This window comes from Trachypithecus francoisi, unplaced genomic scaffold (genome assembly GCF_009764315.1).
Source record: "Trachypithecus francoisi isolate TF-2019V2 unplaced genomic scaffold, Tfra_2.0 Lachesis_group11, whole genome shotgun sequence".
NCBI classification, from domain to species: domain Eukaryota; kingdom Metazoa; phylum Chordata; class Mammalia; order Primates; family Cercopithecidae; genus Trachypithecus; species Trachypithecus francoisi.
In genome coordinates this window covers 28,387,150-28,414,958 of record NW_022681456.1, presented here as the reverse complement: position 1 = coordinate 28,414,958, position 27,809 = coordinate 28,387,150, and the positions used below count along the sequence as shown (strand labels likewise).

Genomic DNA, 27,809 nt, shown 5'->3' with positions numbered 1-27,809 from the left:
CTGACATATTTTTAAAGATTCTCTATATAAGTGAGATCATGCAGTATTTTTACTTTGGCATCTGGCTTATTTCACTTGACATAATGTCTTCCAGGTTCATTCATGTTGCAAATGGCAGATTCTCCTTTTTTAAGACTGAACAATATTCCATTGTATATATACTACAATTTTGTTATTTACTTATCCATCAGGAATATTTAGGTTGTTTCCATATCTGGACAACTGTAAATAATGCTGCAATGAACATGGGAGTGTAAATATCTCTGTGAAGGGCTGATTTTATTTCCTTTGGATATATACCCAAAAGGGAGATTGCTGAGTCATGTAGCAGTTCTATTTTTAATTTTTTGAGAAACCTCCATACTGTTTTCCATAAAACTGCATGAATTTACATTTCTACCAACAGTGTACAAGGATTTGCCTTTCTCCACATCCTTGCCAACACTTGTCATCTTTTGTCTTATTGATAATAGCCATTCTAACAGATGTGAAATGATTATCTCATTTCAGTTTTGGTTTGCTTTTCTCTGATGATTAGTGACATTGAGTACCTTTTCATATACTTGTTCGTCATTTTTATGTGTACTTGAGGGAATTGTCTACTCAGGTCCTTTGCCCAGTTTTTAATTGGGTTATGTGTTTTTGTTACTGAGTTATGTGAGCTCTTTATATAGTTTGGATATTAACTCTTTATCAAATATATGGTTCACAAATATCTTCTCCCAATCCATAGGATGCCTTTTCCTTTTCACTTTGTGGATTGTTTCTTTTGCTGTGTAACTTTTAAATTTGGTGTAGTCTCACTTATTTTTGCTTTTGTTGCCTGAGGTTCTTTTTGGTTTTTTTGTTGTTGTTGTTGTTGGTTTTTTGTGTGTGTTTTTTGTTTTTTAAGACAGTCTTGCTCTGTTGCCCAGGCTGGAGTGCAGTGGTGCAATCTTGGCTTACTACAAGCTCTGCCTCCTGGGTTCACACCATTCTCCTGCCTCAGCCTCCCGAGTAGCTGGGACTACAGGCGCCCACCACCCCGTCCGGCTAATTTTTTTGTATTTTTAGTAGAGACGGGGTTTCACCATGTTAGCCAGGATGGTCTCAATGTCCTGACCTCGTGATCTGCCTGCCTCACCCTCCCAAAGTGCTGAGATTACAGGCGTGAGTGACCATGCCCAGCCAAATGTTGCCTGAGTTTTTGATGTGATATCCAAAAAATCATTGCCAAAGACAATGTCAAGGAGCTTTTCTCCCATGTTTTCTACTAGGAGTTACATGGCTTCAGGTCTTATGTTTAGGTCTTTAATCTGTTTTTAGTTGTGTAAGATAACTATTTCTGTGTATGTGTAAGATAAAGGTCCAGTTTCATTCTTTTGCATATGGATATCCATTTTTCCCAACACCATTCATTGAAGAGACTATTCTTTCCCAATTGTGTCTTCTTGGTGCCCTTGTTAAAATTTATTTTTTATTTATTTATTTTTTTGTTAAAATGTATTTGACTGTATATACTTGGGTTTACTTTCGGGCTCTCTATCCTGTTCCACTGTCTGTTCCCATGCCAATACTAAACTGCTTTGATTACTACAACTTTGTGACATAATTTGAAATCAGGAAGTGTGATGCATCCAGCTTTGTTTTTCCTAAGATTGCTTTGGCTATTCAGGGTCTTTTGTGGTTCCATATGAATGTTAGAATTCTTTTTTCTATTTCTGTGAAGAATGCCATCGAAATTTTGGTAGGAATTGCATTGAACCTATATATTGCTTTGGGTAGTATGGATGATACTAATTCTTCCAATCCATAAACATGGACTACCTTTCCATTTATTTGTGTCTTCTTCAATTTATTTCATTAATGTTTAATAGTTTTTATTGTAGAGATATTTCACCTCCTTTTTAAAATTTATTTCTAGATATTTTATTTTACACAGTGTGCTGTATGTTAAACCATACTTGCATCCCAGGGATGAATCCCACTTGGTCATGATGTATAATATTCTTTATGTATTGTTGAACTCAGTTTGCTAAAATTTATTGAAGATTTTTGAAGCTGTGTTCATCAGAAATATTGGCCTACAGTTTTCATTTCTTTTGTTGTTGTTGTTTAGGCTGTTTTGTCTTTCTGTTTTAGAGATGGGGGTCTCACTATGTTGCCAAGGCAGGACTCCAACTCCCAGGCTCAAGTGATCCTCCCATCTCAGCCTCCAGAGTAGCTGGAACTACTGGTATGTGCCACCACACCTCACTAGTTTTGTTTTCTTGTGGTGTCTTTGTCCGGAAAATTGGTATCAGGTGATGCTGACCTTATAAAATGGGTCTGGGCTGGGTGCAGTGGCTCACACCTGTAATCGCAGTAACTCAGGAGGCTGAGGCAGAAGGATTGTTTGAGGCCATGAGTTTGAGACCAAACTAGACAACATAGTGAGACCCTGTCTCCAAGAAAATATTTAAAAATTAGCCAGGCATGGTTGTATGCACTTGTAGTTCCTGATACTTGGGAGACTGAGGTGGGAGGACTACTTGAGCCCAGGAGTTCAAGGCTGCAGGGAGCTATAATGCCACTGTACTCCAGCCTGGGTAACAGCACAAGACCCCCATCTCTGAAAATAAAAGTAAAAATAAAAATAAATGAGTTTGGAAGTATTTCCTCTAGTTCTGTTTTTGGAAGATAAGAATTGGTACTAATTATTTGAATGCTTGGTAGAATTCAGCCATGAAGCCATGTGGTCCTGGGCTTTTCTTTGTTGGGAGGCTTTTAGTTACTACTTTAATAACTCTATTTTTTATTGGTCTGTTCAGGCTTTCTATTTCTTCCTCATTCAATTTTGGCAGGTATATGTTTCTAAGAATTTATCCATTTCCTCTAGGTTATCTAATTTGTTGGCTTAAAATTATTCATAATCGTCTCTAGTGATTTTTTATTTCTGAGGTCTCCACTTTTATTTCTGATTTTTTAATTTCAGTTTCCTCTTTTTTTTTCTTAGTCTAGCTAAGGCTTTGTCACTCTTATTTGTTAGAAGAGCCAACTAAGTTTTGTTAATGTATTCTTTAGTTTTTGGTTTATTCTCTATTTGGTTTATTTCTGCTCTGGTCTTTATTATCTCCTTCCTTCTGCTAACTTTGGGTTTACTTTATTCTTTTTTTTTTCTAGTTCCTTGAGGTGTAACATTAGGTTGTTTATTGGAGATCTTTCTTCTTTCTAAATGCAAGTGTTTATCGCTATAAACTTCCCTCTTAGAACTGCTTTTGCTGTGTCCCTTAGGTTTTGGTATGTTGTGTTTCCATTTTCATTTGTCTCGATATATTTTTTTAATTTCCCTTTGGATTTCTTCTTTGACCTCTTGGTTGTTCAGGAGCATGATGTTTAATTTCCACATGTTTTTGAATTTTCCAGTTTTTTTCCTATTATTGATTCCTAGTTTCATACAACTTGATCATAAAAGATACTTGATATGATTTCAGTCTTCTTAAATTTCAATCTTCTTAAAATCTTCTTTGTTAAGACTTGTTTTGTGGCCTAATATATGATCTGTCCTGGATAATGTTCCATGTGCACTTGAAAAGAATGTGTATTCTGCTGCTGTTGGATGGAATGTTTTGTATATATCTGCTAGGTCCATTTGGTCTACAGCATAGTTCAAGTCCAATGTTTCCTAATTGATTTTCTGTCTGGATGATCTCTCCAGTGTTGAAAGTGGGGTACTGAAGTCCCCTACTACTATTGTCTTATGATTTCCCCCTTCATATCTGTTAATAATTGATCATGGATATATTTTGGTGCTCTGATATTATGTGCATATATATTAACAATTTGTTTTATCTTCTTGATGAATTGAGCCCATAAGACTTTTCTTAATGCCCACTTCTTTGAGCACTATATAATACATGGCCTCTATAACTAAAGCCTACTGCTATTATAAAATCCTCTTTTTATCTCTAAAAACTGCTAAGTGTTTTCAATATAGTTCAGGAAATAAACTTGGTTTCCAAAAGTGAAGCTTCTCAGCAGGATGAATGGGGTCTTGGAATTTAAATGTGTCTGCTCCTAATCTTGGTATTCAGAATACAAATATAAGGCATCCAACTGCTGTTCTTATGAGGCCCCCTAGTGCTCACAGAGCAGACACTTTAGCAATCTGAACACAGACACTAGAAATACCTTTAACTCTTAAATTAACTATGGGATTTATCTGTAACACATTAAAAAATATTTCTTTAGGGGAATCAATGATACAGAAAAAATGTAAAAGACTATTTTAGTTCATTTATCTTGAATTACTTTGAGCCAACTTTCAGAAGACAAGGATTAGAAAATCCTAAGCAATATTTAGTAACATTATTTTTCAAAATCATGATCTGTGATAGTAACATTCCATTTTACTTTTTTATTTCTTGATCTAGTTAAATTATTAATGCACCACTATATAACATTCAAAATATTGAAAGCTTTAGATGGCAACACATTATGATTAAGTCTTTTAAAAGGAGAGTTTATCCCTTGTATAATTTAAAAAAATAAAATTTTAGGTGGGGCAGGGTAGTTCGCGCCTGTAATCCTGGCACTTTGGGAGGCCAAGGTGGGCAGATTGCCTGAGCTCAGGAGTTTGAGACCAGTTTGGGCAATGCAGTGAAACCCCATCTCTACTAAAAATATGAAAAAAATCAGCCAAGCATGGTGGCGTGTGCCTGTAGTCCCAGTTACTCGGGAGGCTGAGGCATAACTGTCACTTGAACCCTGGAGGCAGAGGTCGCAGTGAGCCAAGATCACACCACTGCACTCCAGCCTGGGTGACAGAGCGAGACTCTGTTTCAAAAATTAATTACTTAATTAAATTAAATTGTAAAGGTCAGGTGCCTTATTTTCCTCAATAGTTGTTTATCTTCTGGAATCTCATAGTACTTAAGTCTGTAACATTATAACAACTGTCATGTTTACAATGATAACATTCTTCAGTGGCATTCTCTCTCTTACTTTCTTACCACTGTCTTTAACTGAGGAGATATCTGGTATTTGCAAGCAGCTGAAAAATGTGTTATAAATGACTTAATGGTAATTTAAATACCCAAATCTGCAAATAATATACCTGTATTTTTTATGTATATAGGGTAACCTGTCCCAGAACCACTACCAGCCCTCCATCCCTACCCCCACCCTCTATGTTCCTGGGCAAACCCATAGAATTTCTGTCCTTTTAATGATATTGAGACAGAATGCTTTATCCTCTTCTACTCCGATTTTCCCCTCTCTTTCCTCCTCCTCAAATTAGGAGAGACTTATCTAATTAGTAATACTAGGGAAAGGGGCACTAACTCATGCCTAACTCAGGCTGTCACTAGCTTTCTCTTTTGAGATACAACCTATTAGTGACAATCTCTCTTCCCCAATACAGTTAACAGCTTCTTCTATGGGGTGAGGACTACAAGTTGTTCAGCTGTCTGGCTGAGAGTGTGTGGGTGAGTTTAATAGAGTAGGAGAAGAACATTAAGCCATATTTTCTATTACTAGCCATAAGCTAATATTTCAATCCCTGACTTCAGCATCTATTTCTAAATTTTATAATAATTTAGAGAAGGAAAAGGTATTATCAATTTATCATCCAAACAATATAAATTACAGCAGATTTAAGATTATCCCTTTAATAACATAACCCACTTTCTGTGCTTTTTTTTTTTTGAGTGTGAGGAAGGGAATAAGTGTTGTCTTTAATATACTTGAACATATATCATTCTTTGCAAATTGCACAACAACATAAAAAAGCCAAGACCTTTGGGAGTAAGAGCTTACATTTAGACCATTGATCATTTCTTGTCTTATACCTCACTTAAAGTAGATGCAACTTTATCTTCTAAATGAGAGAAATATGCTTTGAACATACACACCAAGTCTTATTAAATATTGTTTTTATGCCACCCACTAAATAACTTAAGGCAATTTTATATACTAAATGAAGCTTCCTTGGTATTTCCCAAGGTCACAGAAAACTATTGCCTTTGGTTGGTTAAAGTCCTTTATTTCAAGAACATATATCTGAGACTCTTACTTTTTCAAATGAAATATGCTTTAGATTTATTTTAAGGTATACCATAAATCTGTATAGAACTGATGAACATATGTGAGGATATGTGAATAAATGTTAGCCTCTGGCTTGGCATATATACTCATGTTTTTTTCTTGTATTACTGTAAGTTCCTGTTTTCTTTAATTTGGCATCTAAAAATAATAAAACCACAACGAACTTTTAGCATTTAATCAACGCTCACAGATCATATTCATTTACCATTTACCCAGAACACAAATTTGCATTAAAACAACTCATTAGATTCCATAAATATTCTATCACTATTTATCAGGAATTATATATAAGGCTCCAACTTTATACAGCATTCAGTCTAATTTTTGTGGTGATTTTTTTTCCTTTTTGTTAGTAGCCATGAAGCTACTTATTGGTGTGGGTTTCTAATGGGGAAAAAACATTCCATTGGTAGGTTTTAAGTACCACTTATAAGCTTATATTCTGAGATGATTCTAGGCAAAGAACACTGAAAGTTGACTCCTAGCTGCTGTACATTTAGAGAAAAGGACAGAAATCACAAAGTATGATAAGCCTGTGTTCAGCTTTTTTACTAGCAGTTGTATAAACTTGGGTAATATACGTAACTTCTGTGATCCTTGGTTTTCTCATCTAAAATTAGAGATGATAATCCTTATTTTACAGAGTTTTAAACTCTATGAGAAAAAAAAAGTGGGAACCATAACACATAGCAGGTAAAAAACAAATGATAGTTATCCTAATCAGTCTCAACAACAGTTCTAATGCAAATGAAGGCTACCATGGATTCATGGCATTGCTGCAATGATATTTATTTAAAGAGACTTGAGACAACACACAATATTTAGTTTTAAATCAACTTACCAAGACAGGAGTATAAGCCCTGACTTATCCAAGCCAATATGGCAAGAGTTATAAGGTCGCCAAAACTAGCAGCAATGGGTGTAGCAACATTATCAGGATTTATACCAGTCTTCTTTGAACCAACAATAACCCCAACCATTATTATTCCTAGAAGAAAGAATGTTCATTGCTTTTTAGGCTATGATTTAAAGAAAATCAATCCTCCAAATACCAATATGTGTAGGATAGACAAACAGCCTATCAGTTCCAGTTAGACCGCTTAGATAAGCTGACTAAAGCAAACAAAACATTTACTCTAATGCTTTGGCAAAATGCCTTTCAACAAACTCCAAGTGGGGAATCTTAGAAAATTTAAGAAGTTCAGTGTTGCATTTAGAGGCCAGAAAGCTACTAAAATTATGTTAAAGCTAAAATTTCAAATTTAGTGACATGTATATCTTAGATATAATGTATTTGTGTGTAATGAATCCAAAGGTTTTAATTTTAACCCTCAAAAAGTATGAAAACATTTTTAAAAAAGGTGAGTCATATGTATATGTACAACAACTGGGAAGAAGACCAACAAAACTAGATTTGTTCACATATGGCAGCTAGAAATGCTTGTTTCGTTTTATTATTTAAAGACGTTGAAGTATTAAGCAGCAGCACATAATTAAATTTTAAAACACTGAAGGCCAGAACACAAGAAACAGTCTTTGTAAAAGATATTCTTTAAACCTGAAGTTTCTGTATATAAACCTACAAGAGAATAAAAGATGAAAATTTAACTGTGTACTTGTACTTTTACATTCTAATTTTCTTAAATCATACAAATGGGATAAAACTATTAACATTTTTATTCACACTAAATTGTGTAGATTTTGTCACACCAAGATACTCATTAAGAGGATGTAGTAAAGAGAAAACTTTAAATATGCTAACCACAAATCAATATGAAAGCCTAAATATGGCTGTGGAGAAAAAAATAACAGAATCTCACTGCACTTTTAGAGTTAAAATGACTCTAAATGTTTTTGTTCCAGCATACTCACTTTATAGATAATAAAACTGAGGTCCTATAGAGTAGGGCTTAAATTCTTGCCTAAAGTCACATAGCTTATGACTGTAGCCCAGTGTTTTTTACTCTATCTATTAAAGCCAAAATTTTAATAAGCAGAATTTTTGTCTTGCATCAAACAAGTGCCTTACATTTTAGTATTCTGGAGGCTTTTTAAATTACTAGAGACTTACCTTTCCCATAATATCATTGAAAAAAAAAAAAGCTATAGCAGAAAACTTTAAAAAAATGCATTATGCAATAATCAAGCAAAATGTAATTGCTTCGAATTTTTTGAAGATGTATATGGGAAGTTCTCCTATACACAGTATCATCTATATCTTTTCAGCTGAAAACAAACATTTTGTATGTATCATAGTCCAGTGGAAAGAGCTAAGAGTCAGGAAACTTGTGTTTTAGTTCTGATTCGACTGGTAACAAGTTGATCAGATTGGACAAGTCACCTTACCTAAGTTTTCTCACCTACAAATATGGCTAAGAGTTTCTACTTTACATATACTAAAGTGCTTATAAAGGTCAAGTTATCATAAAATTAGAACACACATTATTCAAAGTAAGAAGCTTTAAACAAATACATTTTAAAATTCTGAATTTTTGGTAGTTTTGAAAAGCTTTCAAATACTTGTTAGACTGAACAATTTTAAATGACACTTTCTAAATGAAATAAAATCAGAAAGAAAGAAGAAGCAAATGAGCCTAAAAATTAGCATGCTGATGGTATAATTTTTTTTTGTAGCAAAAATTTAATTTTTCGATAGCTTGATTTTACTCTGCTTTGGTCAATGTTAACTCTATTCAATTGTAGTAATTCTTTATAAAGACAAGAAACTACCCCGATACAATTAAAGTACTAAAACAAAATGCTTGAAAATATTTTGGAAGTCAAGTCATAATTTTAATAAGATTCCCTAAATTCCCAGAACCTAGCCAAAAAAGTTAGCTGCATTGTATGATCACCTAATGTGACAATAATCCATTTTAAACTTTGCTGGTGATATAAGGGCAAGAAAATGACAATTACAAAATAAAAAGAACAAACTCTTTATGATTTTGATTCCACAATAAGCTAATTCTCTAGTGTAAAGTTCATACTAATAAATATAAAGAAAAATAACCAAAATAGAAGTTCTAAAGTAGTTAATTTTTAAAACCTTCTGGCTCTTGAAAATTCTATAGCCAACAATATACTGTCTTAAGTATAAGGTTATATTTGTATTGCCACAGAAACAGAAGAGATTTTTCTTGAAATCTGAAAAAAATTTCAACAGAGGACGGCTTTTGAAACCCAGAATTCCTGGAACACTTGTTACTCAAGTGACAAGCCAGTAAATCCCCTGCATGATGTCCAGAAAGGAGTTTCCCAATTAATTTAACTTACAGAAACAAATCAATGTTTAGACAGTTTTCCTGATGTTTTTGGGGAACTATAACAGAGTATCTAAGGTCAGGAGACAACCTCAGAAAAGCCTGTTGTACACTAAGGTTTATAAATAATAAAATGTAAATATATCTGGAATAATTAAGGCATTTTTTTAAGTTTGTAGATAAGTTTTTTTTCTGTTGCTTTCATAACAAGTATCATTTAAATAAAAATAGTCATCTTAAGAAATAAACTGTTTAAATGTAAAAGGCTATAGAGTAGACATTTATAAATTCACTCACCCTGCAGAAGAGATGCAATGAAGGCAGTTGCCACACTGCTAGAGCACAAAAGTATGGAATGATCAAGGTAATATTTTCCTTCTGGAATCCAGCCCAATATAATTGCTGCCACAGCTGCTAGAAAACCAACTACTGTTGCCTGAACCTGAAAAGTTTTTCATAAATCCAACTGAATTATTCACTTTAAAAACACATTTAAAAATTTTGATTATGTAAATATTACTACAAAAAGTCAAAAAAAGTAATGCATATAATAATTGAGCTACATTACCTTTTAGAGTAGTTACTATATTTTGGTTTTAATATTCCCTAAGATGGTGGGTTCTCAAACTGCCCTAATGATCTGGTGACAACAGGTATGGAATGGAATCCAGGAATCTGTTTTTAACAAGCACCCCAAGTGATGCTGATGGCATAATTAATAGATCACCTAAGAAAATGCCACCTTCAGACTGAGAAGTACCCAATCCACACATCTGAAGTCTGACTCTAGAGGCAGTGTTGGCAAGAGATTGGATTTTATAATAGAAATATAGAAGTTTGACTCCTGGTTCTAGCACTTAATCTTGTAGCAAATACTTAAATTCATTAATTCAATGAGTATTTATTTAGATTCTACTACGTATAATGTGCTATGTTTTGTGTTGGGCTACAGCAGTGGTCAACGTATATTATTCTCTGCCCTCACAGAGCTCTTGATCAGTGGGAGAGACAAACATTTGAAAATAATCTCACAAATAAGCACAACTGTGATTAGTGCTATGAAAATTTCAGTTCCTAAACAGTAAGACAACAATGATAACCTCAAACTTTGGGATTTAAATTAATTATATAAATATATAAAATGCTTTCCACAGTGCTGACATAAAGCAACACAAAAAAAACCTGTGACTAAGAAGTAACACTGACCGCTAACTCAGCTTCAGATTAGTAAGATGTCAGAACTAAAAGAAACCCTAAGGGAATCATCTATTGCACTGATGAGTTTGTGTCATGGACTCCTTTGACAATCTGGTAAAAACTCTATAGAAGGCCAGGCGTGGTGGCTCAAGCCTGTAATCCCAGCACTTTGGGAGGCCGAGACAGGCGGATCACAAGGTCAGGAGATCGAGACCATCCTGGCTAACCCAGTGAAACCCCGTCTCTACTAAAAAATACAAAAAACTAGCCGGGCGAGATGGCGGGCGCCTGTAGTCCCAGCTACTCGAGAGGCTGAGGCAGGAGAATGGCGTGAACCCGGGAGGCGGAGCTTGCAGTGAGCTGAGATCCGGCCACTGCACTCCAGCCTGGGCGACAGAGCGAGACTCTGTCTCAAAAAAAAAAAAAAAAACTCTACAGAATAGAGTTCTCTTTCTCTAGGCAAACACAGAGGCACTCAGTATTTTGAGTAGAATTTCTTGGTGTTCATGGACTCTCTGAAGCCTATCCATGTGCTGGAATTAAGGACTGCAAGCAAAAAATTCCTAAAGTAGTCATACAGTAAATCAACAGAAGAGCCAGGACTACAGAGACCAGATATCCTGGACTCCAGTCCCATGAACGTATATTAATACTATAGCTCCTGTGGATGTCATCCACAGATTCAGAGCTGAGATTCAAACTAATAAGCACCATGATGAGTGTAGCAGTTAAAATATTTCAGTATTTTCATCTGATTAGTAAATAATTATACTTTAAAGCAGTAAAATTAATTTATAATATAAATTCTAGCACTATGATTCCAAGTCCTGTCTGGTTTGACATTGGAACACAGAGCTAGAGAGCCTACTGCAGACATCATGATGTGTATATATATAAATCTATCAATTTCTGAGAAAATAAAAGCACACAACTGAGATGAGGAAGTCCTATTCTGGAAACCTGCAAAAGAATGACTAACTGAAAAATGACTAATTGTACCCAAGAGAAAGCAAAGTCTGGGTTCAAGTAGTAGATGGGAAGGTTGATAGGGGCCACAGGCCTGAAGAGATGTTCGTACAGGACATGTCCCTCCTGGTGAGGCAACAGTTCCTCATGTAGGACTGGAGACTTTGCTTTATTTGACTACTTATATATGTATTTGGTCCAGGAGACCATTCTGTACAATCGTGAAGAAATCTGTGACAGGCGATCTGCCCGGGACTCCATTTAATAGTGAGAAGAGCACACCCCTGAACAAGTGGCAGTGTGGGCCTCCTCTGTGCTTTCTACCCTTCTCTCTTTCTACCCTCCATGGTCAGTGTCCAGGCAGAGGAGACTTGTGCAAGCCCATCCTACTCCCCTCCCCACACTCATCATATACTCCTTCACAAGTGTTAGCAAAAGAAGCCTCAGGAAGAAAAAACTCTCTCTCCCAACCACTACCCCCACCGCTCCATTTTCTTTTCTTCTTGCTTTTGTCTACTTATGACTGGACTTCAACCAACTGCTGCCTCACTGGCTGGCACCAGGTGTGTCCTGAGGGGCCTGGCTGGGGTTCCCTGTTCTTCATACATCCTTGGCGGAGTAAGGCACATACAGACACAGGCTTCGGGCTATGGCAACTAGAATCAGTGAATTCCTAGCCATGTCTGACTCCCATCTTGACTGACAGTTGCAGGGAGAGAGGATGATAAAGGAAAAGTGAAGACTAAGAATGGGAGGACAAATGAAAAGCTGAGATGAAAATTATTAGAATAATTTGACAAATAATTTATACTACAACTCATATTACTTTGTAAGAGTTTAGGGTATTTAAAAATAAATGGAATATATTTTCAAATTTTATATATTATTTACAGTACTCTACTGGTTGTTAAATATTTTGATTATTACCCCTGCATAGATTCCTACAATTTCAAGCTGAAAAAGATCTTAGACATCTCTAATACAATGATGATATTTAGAAGAGGAGATTTTCACCACTGTTATTTAACATACTACTGTAAGTCCTACCTAAAGCAAGAGAAAGAAAGAAAGGGCATCTACATTGGAAAGAAAGAAGTCAAATTATCCTTATTTACAGAAGATATAATCTTATATTTGGAAAAACCTAAAGACTCCACCAAAATACTATCAGAACTGATAAATTCAGTAAAATTGCAGGATACAAAATCAACACACAAGAATCAGTAGCATTTCTATATGCCAACAGTGAATAATCTGAAAAAGAAATTAATCCCACTTACAACAGCTACAAGTAAAACAAGATAGAGCTAGAAATAACCAAAGACATAAAAGATCTCTACAATAAAAACTATAAAACAGGCCGGGCACAGTGGCTCATACCTGTAATCCCAGGACTTTGGGAAGCTGAGGTGGGTGGATTACATGAGGTCAGGAGTTCGAGACCAGCCTGGCTAACATGGTGAAACCCCGTCTCTACTAAAAATGCAAAAATGAGCTGGGCGTGGTGGTGTGCCTGATAATCCCAGCTGAGGTGGGAGAATTGCTTGAACCCGGGAGGCAGAGGCTCCAGTGAGCTGAGATCGTGCCACTGCACTCCAGCCTGGCAGCCTGGGCAACAGGACAAGACCTCGTCTTGAAAAAAAAAAAAAAAAAAAAATATATATATATATATATAAATATAATATTGATGCAAGAAATTGAAGAGGACACCAAAAAGTGTAAAGATATTCTATGTTCATGGATTAGAAGAACCAATATTGTTAAAATGTCCATACTACCTAAAGCAATCTACAGATTCAATGTAATCCCTACCAAAATGCCAAAGACATTCTCTACAGATATAGAAAAAAAAAAAAATCCTAACATTTATGTGGGATCACAAAAGACTCTGAAATAGTCAAAACTATCCTAAGTAAAAAGAACAAAACTGGAGGAATCACATTACCTGACTTCAAATTATACTACAGAGCTACAGTAACCAAAAGACAGCACTGGCATAAAAACAGACACAAACCAATGGAAGAGCATAGAGAAACCAGAAACAAATCCATATATCTACAGTGAACTCATTTTTCCAAAAGTGCCAAGAACATACACTGAGGAAAAGGCAGTCTTTTTAATAAGTGGTGCTAAGAAAATTGGATATCCATATGCAGAAGAAATGAGACCCCTATCTCTCACCATCTACAAAAATCAAATCAAAATGGATTAAAGACTTGAATCTAAGACCTCAAACTATAAAACTACTACACAAAAACATCAGGGGCACTCTCCAGGACATTGGTCTGGGCAAAATACATTGAGTAATATCCCACCAGCACAGGCAACCAAAGCAAAAATGGACAAATGGGACCACATCAAGTTTAAAACCTTCTGCACAGCAAAGGAAACAATCAACAAAGTGAAGAGACAACCCACAGAATGGGAGAAAATATTTGCAAACTACCCATCTGGCAAACGATTCATAACCAGAATATATAAGGAGCTCAAACAAATATATAGGAAAAAAAATCTAATAATCTGATTTTAAAACAGGCAAAAGATCTGAATAGATATTTCTCAAAAGAAGACATACAAATGGCAAACAGGTATATGAAAAGGTGCTCAACATCACTGATGGTCACAGAAATGCAAATCAAAACTACAAAGAGATATCATCTCACCCCAGTTGAAATGGCTTTTATCCAAAGGACAGGCAATAACAAATGCTGGTGAGGATGTGGAGAAAAGGGAACCCTCGTACACTGTTGGTGGGAATGTAAATAGCACAAGCACTATGGAGAACAGTTTGGAGGTTCCTCAAAAAACTAAAAATACAGCTACCATATGATCCAATAATCCTGCTGCTGAGTATACGATCCCAAACAAAGGAAGTCTGTATGTTGAAGAGATACTTGCACTTCCATGTTTGTTGCAGCACTCTTCACAATGGCCAAGATTTGGAAGCAACCTAAGTGTCCATCAACAGATGAATGGATAAATAAAATGTGTACTTATACACAATGGAGCACTATTTAGCCACAAAAAAGAATGACATCTTGTCATTTGCAACAACATAGATGGAACTGGAGGTCATTATGCTAAGTGAAATAAGCTGAGCAGGAAAACAAACATTGGATGTTCTCACTTATTTGCGGGATCTAAAAATCAAAACAATTGAACTCATGGAGCTAGAAAGTAGAAGGATGGTTGCTAGAGGCTGGGAAGGGTAGTAGGAGAGTGTAGGGGAGGTAGGGATGGTTAATGAGTACAAAAAAATTGAATAAGACCTAGTATTTGATAGCACAACAAGGTGACTTCAGTCAATAATAATTCAATTTTACGTTAAAATATAACTACAAGAGTATAATTGGATTGTTGTAACACAAAGGATAAGTGCTGGGGGGACAGATATACCATTTTAGATGATGTGATTGTTATTCATTGCAGCCTGTATCAAAACATCTCATGTACCCCATGAATATATACACCTACTATGTATCCACAAAAATTAAAAATTGAAAGAAAAGACCAGTCTGGACAACATGGCAAAACCCCCTCTCTACAAAAAGTACAAAAATTAACCAGGCGTGGTGGCACGCACCTGTAGTCCTAGCTACTCAGGGGGCTAAGGTGGGAGAATCACTTGAGCCCAGGAGGTCAAGGCTGCAGTGAGCCATGATTGCGCTACTGCACTCCAGCCTGGGCAACAGAGCAAGACCAGGCCTCAAAAAAAATAAATAAATAAAACAAAAATTTATTTCAAAGAAAAAAAAATAAAAGAGAAAAGTGAAGTCCGGAAAAGTCAAATCGATTAACAAAGGTTATAAATTGTTTAATGTTAAAGCTGAGGTCAGATCGCAGATTTTCCTATTTCCACGTCTGTGATCTCACAAGCACTTATACACATATTCAAAAAGTGTGCTTTGTTTCTTTGTCCTTGAATTATATGAAATTCTGTTCGTGCAAGCAGGTTCACAACATTATGTCCTAGCTGAGCTAGTATCAAAATTAGTGTGCATTCCCTAAGCTCACACTAGCTAGAGAATTACTAGGGGTAGCCACAGTCTTCAGTCTTAGGGGTAAGAGAAGGTGAAGGAAGAAGAAAAAGAGATATTCACCTAAGGTTAGAAAGAGTTGTAGATTATACACAATCTACACTTCACAGTTCAGTGTATATGTAATTGGTAAACTACTGTATTGTGTATATTAATGCTAGTAACATTAACAAATTAAGGAAAACAAACAAATATCTGACCATAATACATAGAAAAGAACTCAGTTTATCTTTAAATAGCAAAGTTAAAAAAAATAGCACTTAATGAAGTGTTAAATATTTACTAAACAGATATATTAATGCAAATTCTGGCTCTATCACACACTTATGATAGACAATATTTTGTATATTTTTTCCATATTTTGTATGTATTTTTCATATTTGTAAAAACTAGTTTCTAAACAAAGAATAGCTTTCAGAGGTCATGGGTATCCATTTACTCCATCCCTTTTTCAAGGTACTAAATTACTGTTTTGGTGTATCTGAAAACAAAGGGTAGACTCACAGTACTAAAATTTACAACAATCTTATAGATAACACTCAAAATTTGTACACCCAAGATCTGTAAACAAATATGTGTACCACTTACCTGCTTTAAAGCCAGGTTGCCAATTATTAGGTTCCACTTTTCAATGGGCGAATCCATCTTTCCAATATTTACCTGTTAAAATGGATATTTTCATGTATCACTGAAGAAAATCTACATGCTCTCTGCTGTGTTCAAACAGCACATGAAATCTTAAAGCCCCAAATAATTATTCAGTAAATCCAATGAGCTCACATTGTGCTTTGAAATTAATTCTGAATTCACTACCAGCCTTTCAGCTAACGCTAGGTTTGCCTAACATGTTTAGAGAAAAAATTTTTTTTTTACTTACCTGTCTTACAAGAACTAGTGGACCCGTTAGTATTACCCACTTACTGTTGTTAACTTACAACTAGCATCATCATGCATCATCTTAGTATGCCAAATTTTGTGTATTGCGGTCCATTGTAAATAATTACATAATTTTGATCCACTAGCAGTTAATTCCAAATTATAAAACTAATGTAACTTGAAGAATTATTGACCCAAAAAACAAGATATAAACAAATCATTCACATGTATACAATTTATATTTGAGTCGTGACTAAAACTGTTAGCAATAAAAGTCATTCAATTTACAAATAAATTTTGATCATGTACCTCAACTATTAAATTTTACACATCTTTCTGCTAAATGGAAGAACACTCTCCAAAATAATATTATCACTTACATACTCAATTGCTCTGTGAGCTAATTCATATTTCTCAACCACTTAGGATTCAAAAAGTATATTTCCAAATCTGCCAAGTTTTTCTAATGTAGTTGTTTGGAAAGCAAGGAACGATCATTTAGTAAAAACACTACACTGAGTTGCATTTCAATTACTCATGATGAGCTTGGTCATGAAAGACTTTCAAATGATCTATAGAAAAATGGATAAAGAGGAAGGTAAGTAAGGGTTGTATTCATGGGTAGTTTTAACCAGGTACAGACTACAGTTTAGGTCACTGGCTTTAGACAAGCAGGTTAAGAGTTATATAAACATTTCCTCTATCAATCTGGAAAACAGATTCTATTCTGTAATCTCACTGTGGACTTTAGTCTCAAAGCACCCAGCAAATGCAAATATTGAGATTTCTCAGTATTTCAGAATAATTATTAATGCAGTCTTTATTTACATATTTCTTTACTAAGACTGGAAATCTAAATCATTGGTGAAATTCATGTTTGTAGTTCTAACAACCTGGGGCTTTGCTCAAGAGAGTAATAAGGTACAAGCAATGTTTACAGAGTGAACCTACCTCAGGTTTAGAGTTCAAGAAATAGGAATGAGTGAAATTAGTCTTATTTTTAAATAACTCTTATCTATATAATAACTCTTATCTATAGGAAGCAATCTAAAATGATTCCATGAAAAAGTATAAGACATCAAGACTCCAGGGTTGCTTAATAACCAATGGAGACATACACATATTCAGGTCTAGGAAAAGATCAAGAAAGATAGGAGTTACAGAATGAATGAGTGCTATGAATTGGGTTTGCAACTGTGCCACATTAATTTGGCACTATCACCACCAGTCCCTTCTAAGGCTTGTAACTACATTCCCCAAAATCCCTTCCCCTATAGCTTCAGGTAACAGTCTACCAGTGAGAAGAACTTGCCTAAGACTTGGAAGTCACCAGTGAAGCAGAGGCTATTATTTTTGGAAGGTGATCAGACACACAGGTGTCCAGACTTCCTTGCTGTAATGCATGCATGGCTTTCTTTCCTGCTTCAGGGCTTCAGGCAGCTTCTCTGAGTTTCCTACCACAGATCTTCATTTCTCCAACTTCTCCTACAATCATGTAACCCCAAATTTCTCTATTAAATTCCCTATTGATTCAATACATACCATGGCTCTGTTTTCCTGACCAAACCCAAAGTGACACTTTTCTTTTCTTTTTTTGAGACAGAGTCTTACCCTGTCACCCAGGCTGGAATGCAGTGGCATGATCTCAGCTCACTGCAACCTCCACTTCCCAGGTTCAAGTGATTCTCCTGCCTCAGACTCAGTGATTACAGGGGCCCACCGCCATGCCCAGCTAATCTGTGTATTTTAGTAGAGACAGGGTTTCACCACATTGGCCAGGCTGGTCTTGAAATCCCAGCCTCAAGTGATTTGCCTGTCTTGGCCTCCCAAAGTGCTGGGATTACAGGAGTGAGCCACCACACCCAGCATCATTTTTTCAATTAATCAGTTTGCTTTTTTTCATGATCTCTAGAGTGGCATTAATCAATTAATTTGTTTTATAAATGAAGATCACACTCTCTGAGTCTCTTCCTAATCTAGAAGTCTCTGAATCTTTACTCTTCTTAGTCTAAGATAAAACAATAAATAACAAATTAAAACAATGTATGGCATAAAATAAAAAATAAAATGTAGAATATATTTATAAATAATAACTTTTTTTATAAAGCAAAGATTTTCCAGAGTAAGATTTTTTTAAAAAGTAAACTAAAGAGAAATGTTGCCCCAAATTTACCTTGTTAGGGAAAATATGTATAGTATAGGCTTGCATTGGCATGTGGATAGAGGTATGGCAGGACACAGAAAATTGATTTTGTTGCCTCCATCTTGTAAAAACTACACCAATAGTTGTGCTGACCCATCCTACTGTCCAGTGGTTTAGTGTCAGTATAAGCCATCTAAGTTTTTTCTAAAGTGGAGAGGGAGAAGTATGAGTGTTCTGTGTAAAGGCCTTTGCTAGACCTACTTTTTTAGATTAGCTGACCTGATGGTGCCCAGCTAGACAAACCAAGAGCTTAGATGGTGATAAAATATAATAGGGCATGATCTAGTGAAGACTACTGTATAACCCAGTTTTATTTAAATTATGTATATCTTAAAGTATTAGAAAAATAGACCAATATTTTTGCAGAGACATCAACTAATTTTTTAGGAAAGAGTAGAGCTGAGGTGGCCAGAGCCTGAAGATGTGTTATGTGTGGCCAGCACAGTGGTTTCAAAATTTTTGAATCTGAATGCCTTTAGGTAGAAACTGTCATCTCTAGTTTTTATAACCCCCAAATCCTTCTTCTGCATAAACAGACGTTACTTAGATCTGACACTGAGACATATTAGTTATGAGCAAGACTTAGGATTTTTTGGAACTACATATAAAGGGGGTCTTGGATGACCTTGAAATTATAGATTTATAAATATAGCCACTACAATTAATACTAGAAAAAATATGTTTAATGAATAAATACTTGAGACAAAGGTACTGAAAGTCTTCATTGATGTACTATCTTAAAAAACATGTATTAACTATATGTGCAAAAAAATAGATTTTTTAAAAAAAAACAGAAAGTTACCATTGTTACTTCCAAGTGTTCGGTGTATGGATAATTTCTATTTTTCACTTTGTCCTTTAGTGAATTTTTCAAATTTTTACCACTGAACATATAGTGCCAGTATAATCATTTTATTTAAAAACAGATATTTGCAAAAGAAATATCTAATAAAGGGCTGCTATCCAAATGACACAAAGAACTCTTAAAACTCAACAATAATAAACAATCCAATTTAAAAAATGGGTCAAAGATGTTAACAGACACCTCACCAAAGAAGATATACAAATGGCAAATAAGCATTTGAAAAGATGCTCCATATCATATGTCATCAGAGAAATGCAAATTAAGACAAGATAGCACTATACACCTATTAAAGTAGCCAAAAGCCAGAACACTGACAATACCAAATGCTGGTGATGATGTAGAGTAACAGGAACTCTCATTCATTGCTGGCGTAAAGGCCTTTGCTAGGTCTACTGATATTAGATTAGTTGACCTGATGGTGGGAAAGCAAAATGGCACTCTTCACTCCAGACGTTCCATTTAATTCTTTTTTTATAGTTACTAGTTCTCTTTCAAGGCTCCCTATCTGATCACTCATTGAAACATATTTGTCTATTATTTGAACATATTTTCCTTTAGTTTGAACATATTCATACTAGTGGCTTTAAAGACTATTAATCTAATATCTGGGCCCAACTGGAATCATTTTTCATTAACTGAATATTAATCATAGTTTTCTTGAATATCAATCACACTTTTCGGTTTCTTTCCACATCTAGTGATTTTGGGTTAAAAACCAGACAGTGTAGATAATATGTTGTAGTGACTCTGGATACTGTTATGCTCTTGTGATGATAATTGAGCTTTCATTCTAATAGGCAGTGAACTTGCCCAGACTCACACTACAGGCTTTTGTCTCTCCCATAGAGTGAAGCAGCTCATCTCTCTGCTTGGTTCTTTCAGCTACCAACAAATGCCTTTTAGTATAGCCCTTTGAAAGTCTCTTCTGTACCTGTGCACTTTAAGCAAACTACACCACCAAAGATTTGGGCACAATTTATGCTCAGATTTCAGGGCTCACTTTCCATGCAATTCTCTTGCTTCTGAGATTCTTTTATAAGTTTCCATATGCTCTGTCAGCTCCCAACTCTGTCGTCTGATAATCCAAGCCACTAAAACTTCAACTTTCTGCCACTATAGCTATGCATAGGTCACAGAAGACTGTCACCAAACACAGAAATCTTAACCAGTGCATTTGTTTTTCAAGTGTAGGCTCGTCTCACATTTCTGCCTACTTTATTGTTGTTGTTGTTGTTGTTACCAGACTCATTGAGGTTAGTCCTATGCATACGCACTTTAGTACTTGGCCAAATATTTCATCAGATCTTACACTCAGATTTTGGGTCTCCCCTTTTCTGCAATTCTAGAATTTCCTTCCTTAATTCCCAGCCACTCTGCCAGCTCTGAACTCTGCTTTGAGCTAATAAGACTATCAGTTTTCTGCCATATGATATCCAAAGATAGGGGAATTCCCTCAGGCAAAAACATCACTAACTTTGCAATTCTTACTCATTGTAGTATAGTCTTTTAAAGGTAAATGTTACTTTCTACCAGATTCAGATCACTTTCCATTGCCTTCAAATAGTTTTCTAGATTTTATAATTGTTAATCTCTGGAGGCTTCACCCAACCATTTCATTCTGCCATTAATTAGAATTAGAAACACTGTTATATATTTTTGTATGCTTGAAATATTTTATAATAAAACATTGTACAGAAAAAAACACACACAAATATCTGTCTGAATGTACAGAGATGATATATATGCTCCTTTTCTTGATTATGATGGTAGTTTTTACAGGTATATATTATATATCTAAACTCAGCAAACTGTAGACTTTAAAATTGCAGTTTATTATATATCAATAAAGCTGCAAAAAAAAAAAAAAAAAGGTGGGGAGGAAACCCTAATTGATTAAAAAACTAGTGGACTGTAACAGTTTTTGATTATACATAAGTAGTTCTACTACACAAAGCTATGGCTAGGGATTGATATTTATAACTTAAGAAAGATACTTTAAAGTGAGGAACCAACAGGAATATGCAATTCCATTTGTATCTAGCAATCAGGTTGTACAAGAACATGCAGAATTATGCCAAATTTAGGAAATAATACTGAGATTGTAACTATAACTAAATTGTGCCATAGTTATTAATATCATTATCTGGGTTTTAATTTGCCTTTATTTTAGAACTTTTAGAACATGAATTGCAAATCTAACTTAAAATTATTAGGGGAAGAGATTTTGCCAGCTTCTTCATATCCCTCATATCCCTCCACTGGAAGGTAAGCTCAACAAAGGCAGAAATATTTTCTGTTTTGTTTATTACTGATCTCCTGGCATACACAGCAGTGCTTGGCACATAGTAAGGGCTCAGAAAATGTTTTTGCAAGTAATGAATGAGAAAGGTAGAGTGTTACTAAATAATTTAGATAATCAAGTGTTCTCTGAGAAGAGGTTTGAGGCAATAGAAATCAGTTTTGCCTAGAGTAGAAAAGTACTAATCAAATCATGCTAGGTGATTTACTCCTGGGAAATAGTTTCACAAACTTTTTTAAAAAAAAATACTGGGGCTAGGCGTGGTGGCTCACGCCTGTAATCCCAGCACTTTGGGAAGCCGAGGCGGGTGGATCACGAGGTCAGGAGTTCGAGACCATCCTGGCTAACATTGTGAAACCCCATCTCTACTAAAAATACAAAAAGTTAGCCGGGTGTGGTGGTGGTCGCCTGTAGTCCCAGCTACTCAGGAGGCTGAGGCAGGAGAATGGTATGAACCTGGGAGGCAGAGGTTGCAGTGAGCTGAGATCGTGCCACTGCACTCCAGCCTGGGTGACAGAGCGAGACTGCGTCTCAAAAAAAAAAAAAAAAATACTGTCTTTAGGGGAGTGAACACCATTTTTGACTCCTTTATACCTAACATTCAAAAGCTGAAAATTTTAGACCTCAAACAATAGAAAAACTCAACAATTTATAGAATCATTGTACTTGGTTCATTTTCTAATTATATACTACTATTATATATCTGTAATACCTACTATAATTTCATATATACTATTGAAAAGATTAAAATCCAGGAAAAAATTATTCAAGTTAATCATCATACCTTTAGAAACAAGTTTTGACTCAAGTAAGATGGCAAGATAAAGTTGATTTGGATATATCATTTTTTTAATTCCCTTGTAAAAATAAGAAACCTCTTTTATTTATTTATTTATTTATTTATTTATTTATTTATTTATTTATTTTGAGACCAGGGTCTCACTCTGTTGCCCAGGCTGGAGTGCAGCGGCCCCATCTCAGTTCACTGCAACCTCCTCCTCCCGGGCTCAAGCAATCCTCCTGCCTCAGCCTCCTAAGTCGCTAAGACCGCAGGTGTGTGTCACCAAGCCCAGCTAATTTTTTTATTTTTTGTAGAGATGAGATTTCACCACATTGCCCAGGCTGGAAGACTATTTTATTGAAATATCTTTTTATCTGTGAATGTTTAGTCCTTAGATTTATAGAATAACAAGCTTTAAAAACAACTGACCTTCCACAGATTGAATGAGTAGACTGTATTTTATGATATCTTATGTTTTAAGTTCTTTATGTTTATACTTACCAAAGGCCTTCCTTATAATCTTATAAGTTCATTTATCCTGATTCTCCTTCAGATAATCAAAAAAATGAGAAAGGACCCTTGAATGGAGCAAAAAGATTAAAGTAACCATTGATTGGCCTTCTATAGCTATAATTCTTTTTCTCCTAATTTTACAAGCGAAAACAAATACTACATAAAAAATGTAAAATGTTCAAAAGCATTTTTTTGGCACATAAATGAAAAAAAAACAGCTTTCAAATAGTGACTCCTTTAAGTTAAAAAAAAAAGGCCGGGCGCGGTGGCTCAAGCCTGTAATCCCAGCACTTTGGGAGGCCGAGACGGGCGGATCACGAGGTCAGGAGATCGAGACCATCCTGGCTAACATGGTGAAACCCCGTCTCTACTAAAAAATACAAAAAAAACTAGCCGGGCGACATGGCGGGCGCCTGTAGTCCCAGCTGCTTGGGAGGCTGAGGCAGGAGAATGGCGTAAACCCAGGAGGCGGAGCTTGCAGTGAGCTGAGACCCGGCCACTGCACTCCAGCCTGGGCGGCAGAGCAAGACTCCGTCTCAAAAAAAAAAAAAAAAAAGTTAAAAAAAAAAAAAAACTATACTCATTCACCCTTCTCCCTGGAACCACTGAGTACAGTTAGAAACCTGCTTCGGTAGTCCCAGTTATAGACAACAGGCAAATAAATTAAGGTGGTGACAGGTGCGGCATAAGGAAAAAGAAAGAGGAATTTCATACGCAGAATTCATAGACTGGACAGTAACTGGATAGAGAGTGAAGAGGGACAAGATGATTGATAATGTTAATAAACTGATAAGAAATACAGAAAAAAGAGTATAACTGGAAATAAGAGAAACTAACGAGTTTCGTTTAGAATGTATTGAGTGGTATCCAACAGGCAACTGAAAATTCAGCTCTCAAAGTCAGGAAAGAGTCTGGAGATATGGATCTGAGAACAGCAATGTACAAGCAGCGCTGGACTCCACGAAATTACTGAGGAAGAACATGTAGAACAAGGTACTAAAATTTCAAGAAAACCTCAAATGTAGAGGATGAGCAAAGAAAAACAAAAGACATAGACTGACAAGCAGTGGTGAAAGAACTGGGAGAATGAGAAGACAGTGGGGTCTCTCTCAAAGCCAAGGGCTATAAAGTTTTCAACTAGAGAATAATCGGTGAAGAGTTCAGAGAAGATGAGGCTTTGGGGATTTTGCCATCAAGAAGTCATTAACTTAGAGTTTCTTAACAGCCTATAGAGTATCAGAACTGAAATACACCCAACACTTCTCTAGCATTCTGTCAGAACTGTAGTTCTCTACCCAGCAAACTTGAGATCTAGTTCTCTAAGCAATTAAAACACCATAAACTAGAAGAATACACCATGTTATCATAACTTGGCACCACAAGTTGCTACTTTCCCATCTACTAATTTGTTTGCTTTTACCCCTCTCAGATCCAGAAAGAATTTTTAGTGATGGCTCCTAGTGTTTAATTTCAGTTAATCCATCTATCAATTCTGTTGATTCTCTCTGAAAATTAATTCTGGACTCCAAGTACCTCTCACTACATTCACTGTTACCATCTTGAATATCATCTCTAACCTATTATTGCAACAGACTCCCAACCAGTCTCCCTGCTTCAGTCCTTGGCCCCCTAAACCAATATCTCAACGCAGTAGTCAAATTAATCTGTTAAAAAATATTTATCAGATCACATTAACTCCTCTGTTTAAAATCTTCCATTGGTTTCTTATCTCACAAAGTAGGCAAATCCATATATAATCTGGCCTCTGGCTCATCCCCTAAAATTGTGCCCCTTGGCTCTCTTGGTCCCAGCCCTATTGGCCTCCATGCTCTTTATCTAACACAGTGGTTTTCAAACCTCAACGTGTATCAGAATCATCTGGAGAGTGTGTTAAAATTTAGATTGCTGAGCCACACCTCTGGAGTTTCTGATTTAGTAGTTTTGGAGTGGGGCTGAGAATTTATATTTCTAACAAGTTGCGGATGCTGCTGACCAGAAGAGCACATTGTGAGAACTACTGATGTAACATACCAACAACAGTCCTGCCTCTGGCCCTTTGCATTGCCTGGGACATTCCTATCCCAAATGGCCTCAACGCTTCTTATTTACGTTTTCTTACTTCCTTATAACATTTTCTTATTTCCTTGACTGAACTATCTTCTAATCAGTAGCACAGCTCTCAATCTACGGAATCTGGCAGCTCTACCCCTACCTCTCCAAAGAAAGGCTGTTAGATCACCCTGCAGCAGAGTAGGGACCACAGATGGCAAGTTTCTCCCCTGTGCTGAGCTTCTAATCAGCTCTGGAGACTCCTTCTCTTAAATATGGACAGATACATATAACCAGACATTTGAGAATAATACCTAATGTAAAATATAGACACCACAATAAATTAACTAAGGTTAAAAAAAGATTAAATTCACCTTCATTCAGGTTTAATGGTAGTAGGTGATCACATTAAACAGCAAATATCATTTGCAACATATTGTTTTTTAACCAGATTCCCTATAGCATGGCCTATTTCAAAACAGACTGGTGTTTTAAATCTATTATTTGGATTTAAACAAATTCTGGATAATGCTCAAGAACAATGCTTTCGAAATATTTTCTTTGAGGTAAGCTAGCCAAAACTTCACTTTTCCTGCCAAAGTTATCAAGTTGCTTAAATTCTTGTATGCTTAACTATATTTATCAGAGCAAAGTTCATTTTCCAACAAATGAAACTAAAGCCACCTTTTAACTCCCATTCAAATAACTTTCTTCTTCAAATTTTCCCGCTTTTGTTTCTCAAGGCCTCTTCATTCTCTATCTCCTGCCAAAAAGCCTCTTGGATTGAGTTCTATCTACGCAGGGTAATCCACCAGTTCTTATAACATAATACAAGTAGGAAAAGATTAAACACATGCATATAATTTCACTAATTCTCAAAATCTCAGTAGGACTACATAAACGTTTCTTTGTTTTTTCTTCTTAAAGATAAAAGCTAGAGATATACTTGACACACATTGCAGCTGGATGCCAAATGGTCAAATGTTGAAATCAACATTCAGCTGACACCAAATGTCACCATTATATAAGGAAATACTGGGATACAGGAACATATATAAATCTCAGACCATATGCTCCAGATACCTGAGACCAAGGTATCTCAAGTTAGTGTTCCTGAAGGCAGACCATGCCACCACTAGGTGCCAACCAACCCCAGGAGCGCCAAGGGATGGGTGTTTGTTGGAGGTGTAGATGGAGCTTAGACATGGGGCCTGGTGTATGTGTGAGGTCTTTCAAAGTGCAGCACATATTGCCAAGGGTGGGAAGGGAATTGGGGCAGGCCTCAGACCAGGGGGTGGCTCGGTGGCTCTCTCTACAACACGACGTTCCAAAACAGAACCCAAGAAGTCCAAAAATTCTAACTCTGATCTTGGACTTCCAGGTCTTCCTAAGAATATATTTGTCAAGGTAGACAGAAAGAGAAAATGTTTAAGTGTATAAGTTTGTTGTATAATTTTAAGCTATGTAGACATATGTTACATAGGTCTCCATTTGTATTGCCACCCTAAGCCCATCTATTAAATGCTTAAAAAACATTTAAAATGCTTTTAACGAAGCATTTAACATGCTTAAAAAGCATGTTAAAAGCCCAATTGTCTAGAATGCTTATAAATATTTGACATTGTTACAATTATTAAATACAATAGTAACCTGGATTGATTTTTTATCAGATTCTCATATGGCTGACTCACTTTTACTATTCAGGTTCCAGCTTACATATACCTCCTCAGAGAAGTCTTTCCCGACCACATTGTATAAAATAGCCTTCAGGAATCATCCGTCATCACATTATCCTGTTTGATTTTCTTCACTTCCCTTACTGATATCCAAATTTATGCAAATTCCATCACAGCAGAGACCTTGCCTGCCTTGTTATTCATGTATAGACTGATGGATTCTTATTTTATTCCATGGGTCATATATAACCTGTAACTGTCATTATCTATTGTATGGCTCCAATTTTCCAAGATTTGGCCTGGCCAGTATGTCACTTGTTATCCTTTTGTCATGTCCCTATTTTTTTTTTTTTTTTTCGTTTTTAGCACTTCTTTACTTTCCAGCACCACAAGATATTCGAGGCTCATTGTATACTTTTCTTCTCTAGCCCAAGGAGCTCCTATTATTTTTCAGTCCTTTTAATATTCAATAATTACAATGACTACATACTATAAACTAAAGTGAATTTATCAAAGTAATTCTACTCTATGAGTTTGGCTCTACCTAAGTGGCTGACTGATACTCCCAGACATCATCTATAGTTTACCAACTAACTACATGGAAAGGTATTATATCTGTAAATAATAATGTTTGGAACAACATTTAAACATTTTAAATATTAAGTACCAAAAATATTATGTATTGGTGCTAAGACCAAGACCTTAGCAGATCATTCTTACAAGGTAGATGGGGAAGTTATTAGGTTTTTGTTACTGCTGTTATTTACTGATTTTATAAACTCTGACAGAGTTACTCTGTGCAGGTAAAAGGAATGGAATGTGACTTATTCTGGAATATGACTTATTCCACTATATGCAGAGCTGTGTCCTCAGGAAAGTTACTCAACTGTTCTAAGCCTCAATTCCTCCTCTGTAAAGCAGGATAATAGTGTTTATTCCATAGGGTTGGTATAAGATATCCCTGGAAAGCAGTTAGCAAAGGACCTGGCATATAATAAGAGCTCACTAATACCAGATATTT

General features: G+C 35.8%; 1 protein-coding gene across 4 annotated transcripts in view; it reads right to left on the bottom strand.

Moving 5' to 3' along the window:
- SLC41A2 (solute carrier family 41 member 2) overlaps positions 1-27,809 on the bottom strand; it is a 152,803-nt gene that overhangs the window by 68,334 nt on the left and 56,660 nt on the right. For 3 of the 4 annotated variants that reach the window (XM_033220816.1, XM_033220817.1, XM_033220818.1), the window contains exons 4-6: positions 16,115-16,186; positions 9,624-9,768; positions 6,905-7,051 (exon numbers count right to left, since the gene is read on the bottom strand). In XM_033220816.1, the coding sequence (XP_033076707.1) occupies positions 6,905-7,051; positions 9,624-9,768; positions 16,115-16,186 (364 nt within the window). The remainder of the gene's footprint in view (positions 1-6,904; positions 7,052-9,623; positions 9,769-16,114; positions 16,187-27,809) is intronic. The other variant, XM_033220819.1, reaches the window with a different exon arrangement.